Raw genomic sequence first — 6000 nt, forward strand, 5'->3', positions numbered from 1 at the left:
AAATAGAACATTAATCCGCCAATCCACTCTCTGGAACATGGAAACCTAAACTGGTCAAGATGTTATGTGCACATTCACCGTTTAGAATTTTTTGAACAAAACTTCTTTACTTTAATGGATTTTCCCTTCAATTTGATAGGGATGCGTTATTTCAGTAGTGATACACTCACAGGCTCTAAGTGTGATCGTAGCTTCATTGGTCTGATCTCCACTAATGCTGGTGACAGTCATGATGTATTCATCTCCAGCTTGGTAGAGTCCAGTGCAGGATGCATTCACAGGATGGTTATTGTTTGCATCTATAGTAGCTGGGGATGCAGTGCCATCACTACAACTGATGTTGTACATCTCGACCAGTCCAGCAGGTTTATCCCAGCTTGCAGTTACAGTGTCACTGGTAGGCATTCCGGGTATGAGAACTACTCGGCTTGGTACTATTGAAACAAAAGGAGGTAACTTAAGCTAACTCATGACAGAGATTCATTGACAGAACAAGGAAAGGAGTATACAGCACTGAACTTCCAATATCTCCTCCTCCAAAGGTCTGACTGTATAAATCTTTGGTGTTCCAGAGATCTTCTCTGATAATTTCTACCGGTATCTTTTGTTGGTAACCCCAGCATTCAAGGCAAAATGATTGAATTTCAAATTCTTCTACAATCTCACCAGACTGAAAAAGTTTTCCAAATTAACTACAGCAAACAAAACTTAGCATTCATGGACATAGAGTGGCAGTCGAGATCAATGTTAAAGAAGACCGGCAAAGAGAGAGAGAAAGAGAGAGAGAGAGAGAGGGAGAGAGACACACACACACATACACACCCACGTCTACGGTAGAAATCGAAGACATGTTTTACCCACAAGAATTTTACCACATAACCGAGGACCTGTGTGTAAGTAGGAATCTGGTCAACCCAGGACCATTCAACCGAGGACTTACTACAGTAATGTTAATCGAGGACCTACAAACATGTACCCCTAAATGCAAAAGCGGACCGTCTGGAATGGTCTGCGAACCGAGGACGTCCTCGGTTCACTGGGTGTCCTCGGTTTAAATGTAAAGTTCGTGTGTATGTCCTCGTTTTCCACCATGGGTAAGTGCACAAACACACACACGCACACACATATATATATATAAGCCATGGTATTTCTTGTTTGATCAAGATGTGCACACAAAAGCTGTAATTTAAAGGCTTTCTCATGTGCATTCCATTTTTCATCATTACAGTTATGTACAAATGTGTACTTTGTGCTGATTTGTATAGTACGTGAATGTATCAATACCTTGTGTTAACGTTGTTTTGATATTGTATCTTACATGTTTTTTATCCTTTTGGAATGATGGAAATAAATGAAATGACATGACATGAAATGAAATCAAATCAAATCAAATTAAATGAAAATGAAATGTTGAAGCAAACTGCTTAATGAAAAGTTTACGTGATCTAAAAGTACGCTCACAAGCTCTGAGCATGATGCTAGCTTCATTAGTCTCATAACCACTGATGCCGATGACAGTCATGATGTATTCATCTCCAGCTTGGTAGAGTCCAGTACAGGATGAATTCACAGGATGGTCACTGTCTGCATCCATAGTAGCTGGGGATGCAGTGCCATTATTACAGCTGATGTTGTACTGAACTACCACTCCAGCAGGTTTATCCCAGCTTGAACTTACAGAGTGAGTGGTAGAATCACCTGGAATTAGAACCGCTTGGTTTGGTACTGTTTAAAGAGAAGAGAGATTGACGAAAAATTATGACACAAGAGAACACCCTGATGACAGACTTAGTCATAAAGATGTCATAAGCTGGTCACAATCTGGTAGACTGCGTCAGAATGTCGTAATTACAATGTCGTTATAAAGACTTTCAATGAAAAGTATAGTTTGAAAATGGCGTTATTTTTATGTCATTTATGACCAATAAACCAGAATTGTAGTTTGCATTTTCCACGACTAGCTTCAAAATAATGTGATTGTGTTCATGTGTCATTTATTGACCAATTAACATCTAGTTCATCATGCAATTTTCATGACCATCAGCAGAATATTGTGTGATTTGTATGTAATTAATCGACCAATAGACAACAAGTGCATTTTGCGTTCTCCACGACCACATTATGATGTGGGGTGTTTTTTGTTTTGTTGCTGTTGTTGTTGTTGTTGTTGTTTTTTTTGGGGATATTCATTAGGCCTACACATCAATCATCAACAATTGTACACAATTTATGTAAATGACCAGCGTGAGCAGGCCAAGGAGCATACAATTACTAAAGTTAAAAGGATGGATATGCTATGGAACATAATTATTCTGGGAAATACTATGCATGGGGAAATTAGAGCTGCATATGGAGGGTACAATTCAAACTACAATAATGATGATTGTCATGAGAATGGTCTCTCGACTGCACAGTAATGATGAAGACGATTAAAATTCCCCCTTCGTCTTGATGCATTTCTCCATGAATTCACCTGAATCGAGTGTGCTTTACGTAAACACGCAGGTCATAACGATAAAAATAAAAATACAGTTTTTATGTATAAAAGTTAGGCTCCTAGTTTATTTTCCTCAATGTTTGTGAAAACCTGTGAAATTTTTAATTACCCTACAAGACACAGTGGATCATATCACCTTTCCCCTGTTCGTACAGTTTTAGCCCTTAAGACAATTACAATTGTAATTCTCCCGGCCCTTCAATCTAGAATGAGTAAGATTCTGTTCGGTTGCAATCGAGTTCTCGAGTTCCTTTAAGAAAAATCTAAAAGCCATTTTTTTAAATCCTTTGTTTGATTACTTGCCGTGATCATTTGATATATTTGTGCTTATTCACAATGATGCCTCGCTCGGTTGACTACATTTGCTTGACCAACATTGCAACTTCACGTAGCACTAAAAACTTGAGTTTTATTATGAAAATTTTAAACTATTTTGTACATTCCGCAGATTTTATTATAATCTCGACATATTGAATATCGCATGTGTTTCGTCATCTTTCGTAATTAGCATGTTGTACTAAACGCTTATAAGATTACTTTGGAAAATGCTTCGCATTATACCTATAGGTCAAAATCTTTTCTTTTTTAATGAATCTAAAGCTTACAAAATCAATATGCTACTTGATGAATAATACTTTTTACATCAGGCAAACATAATACAAACACACACATCTACACAACCCGGCTGTTTCATGACTGTTTTACATAATATACATCTGCCGACACATTTTTTTTTTCTTTACCCGTTCCATACGGGAATCTGGTGGCCTGTGTAATAAGTCTATGAGGATTTCAAAATTTAGTATGGAACGGGCAAAATGAAAGAGATATACAGCTTTGTATGTCTATCTGGCACTTAACACTGCGTCGATCTACTATACTCTATATTTGTTTCCATCTTTAGATCTCCCTTCTGTTTCTCATTATCTATTTTTGAGAGTATTTATGTTTTAGTCTATTTTGATAGTTGATTTCCTATTGATAGCCTTCATCCAATGCATTCAAACTGCTACATTTCTTATCCAATATAGTTTGTTGGGCAAACCTGGCCAACATGTTTCTTCAGGGCCTCTTTATCTCTATCATACGATGATAAAAGTTAGTTTCTATTAGGTGCAGTTCGACCTAACAACACCTCCTTCAAGAAAAGAACATAAGTTTAAATGACAGGATCAAAATCAACCATACCCTACTACAAAAAAGAAAAAGAAAAATGTGCAGTACCTGGACCATCATACAGCGTGGTATATAAAAAATAGTTATAGATGCAGGTGTATCAGACCCACCATATCAGAAAAAACAAACAAACAAACAAACAAACAAAAAACTTCCGAAATTCTCTGTTACACTGTGCTTGTACTTACGTGTGCGGCCCTGCTCTTCTGCCGAAGACGAGTTGGTATCATTGTATGCGGTGACTGTTACATTATAGAGAGCTCCTGCAGTCAGATTTTCGATCAGGTACCGTGATTTCCAGCCAGCCAACATGGCCACATACATGTCGTTCGAAACATCACCATCGGCAAGATACCAGCTGACATTTTGTGACTCTGCTCCACTCGGGGGTGTCCACATCACATTTAGAGAGTCCGTACTGCCTTCATTGTGTATGATCAAGTTGGCTGCAAGTACGAATAAGAAAGGGAAATACACATTATTATCTGATTTATTTGTGAATTTTTGTTAGACAAAGCAATTAGCAAACCAGCCTGCTTATTCATATGCCAACTATGTTTTAACTACAGGTGAGGAATTCACCCTCTAAGTCAGGACCTACTGTTTTGTTTTGTTTTTAAGTGAGGCCCACTTATATATGTTTTAATCTTTTATTACAAAGATGTCGATCCGTTTTTAAGATGGGGAGGGGGGGGGGGGCAAAACCAGGAGGATGTGCGAGGGAGTTATCCACCAACAATGGCCCATGACCATGATAACATTTGATATTACCGTATCTTTTTTATATCTACATCGATAAACCAGATTTTGCTGTGGTCACATTTTATTTTGTCAAGTGTTCATCACGTTTCGCTGGAAAGGCTCTGTGTACAGTTAAAAAAAAAATGTTGTTATATGTAGTTCAAAGATAATCTGAAAGAGAGTGTAACATGGCTTAAACGCAGCGGTTACCCCAGAAATTTTAATTTCAGTGGTTCATGAAGTTCTCGGGACTATAATAGTACATGGACCAATAAAACTAAAATTCTTGTTAAGACCCTGTTTACATACACGCAAAGTTAGTTCCCAAATAAACATTTACACAAAGCACTTATCACAAATGAACATTGAAATCTAGCATCACGCAGTATTCTTGATTTTTTTTTTATAACATAACAACTCACTGATTTATGAAGTTTGTTAGCTCTGCGTGTATTCTTCGTTTACAACATGAATATAACCTACCATAAATGCTACAAGAGCAAGTATTTATGACTGAGAGAGAGAGATAATTTTGTTGATACAAAGCTATGTAACATTTCTGTTTATTTGAGATCAATGGTGCGGGGCTGTAAAGAGCTTCACGAGGGTAAAGCTCCACTTGTCATAAATCATGTTTAATACTTCAAACACAGCAGATGTTAACACTGACAATAACTGTTCGGCTAATTCCCTGAAAACAATATTTGTACGGTTTTTAAACACTTTTTGAACAGTCAACAACTTACCTACAGAGTACGACTCTGATGTCATGTTTTCCTTCATATCATAAGAGCAAAATTTTGACTGTTTCAGTAGAAACACACATTCATTCATAGTGTGTAAATTGCATTATGCATACACATAATACGGAAGTGGTGATGAAAAATCCTCACCATGAAATGGAAACACAAACAGTAACTGATATTGACATTAGCCTGTTACATGAATGACCTCATGTAGTCAAAGCCTTTGTAGACTGACAGTTGGATGCTCTGGTACTTTGACCGCATTGTCGTAACTGAATAATCCGAAGTGTGACCTTTGAAATAGTGCTGAGGACCTCAAGAGAAGTTTAAACAATTCACTGTTTAGGTTTGGAACATGGATATCAGATATCAAGCCTAGAAGGGGATATTTCCTTCCTTGTTTAGGATATCCCATCCCACCACCCCCACCTCCCCCCAAAAAGAAAAATGATGTACTTAATACCATTATCAGAAATCAAACTCAATGCCTTCGAACAGAAGACAGTTTGTTTTAGATTCTTAACAACAAACACTGCATGTGTGTATGAAGACAGGCAGCACATTGATGTGTTGCGATGGAAGAGGTTGCTCATTGCAGATTTTACTCTCCTGAAGTAAGTCCCTGAAGTAAGTTCCCATGCGCAATCTGTTGTTACAGCACCAAGGTGGATAAGCCTGTTACCTATTTTTCATCAGGCAGATGTACTGCCAAATTTCATGGCATTGACATGACTTTTCTCTCTTGATCTTGTTCGTAATACCTTCGTAGCCTTCAGAAATGCATTTTACGTGAATGAAGAGAACTTGTTTTGCATAAAGAATGTGATCAAAGATGTTCCC

General features: G+C 37.6%; 1 protein-coding gene across 1 annotated transcript in view; it reads right to left on the reverse strand.

Moving 5' to 3' along the window:
* LOC140228828 (receptor-type tyrosine-protein phosphatase beta-like) overlaps positions 1-5185 on the reverse strand; it is a 28313-nt gene extending 23128 nt beyond the window's left edge. Inside the window, exons 1-4 of the mRNA XM_072309100.1 lie at positions 5161-5185; positions 3862-4119; positions 1462-1725; positions 171-434 (exon numbers count right to left, since the gene is read on the reverse strand). Of these exons, the coding sequence (XP_072165201.1) occupies positions 171-434; positions 1462-1725; positions 3862-4119; positions 5161-5185 (811 nt within the window). The remainder of the gene's footprint in view (positions 1-170; positions 435-1461; positions 1726-3861; positions 4120-5160) is intronic.
* Positions 5186-6000: the final 815 nt, after the last annotated feature.

The sequence above is a fragment of the Diadema setosum genome, chromosome 5, assembly GCF_964275005.1.
Source record: "Diadema setosum chromosome 5, eeDiaSeto1, whole genome shotgun sequence".
Classification (NCBI taxonomy): Eukaryota; Metazoa; Echinodermata; class Echinoidea; order Diadematoida; family Diadematidae; genus Diadema; species Diadema setosum.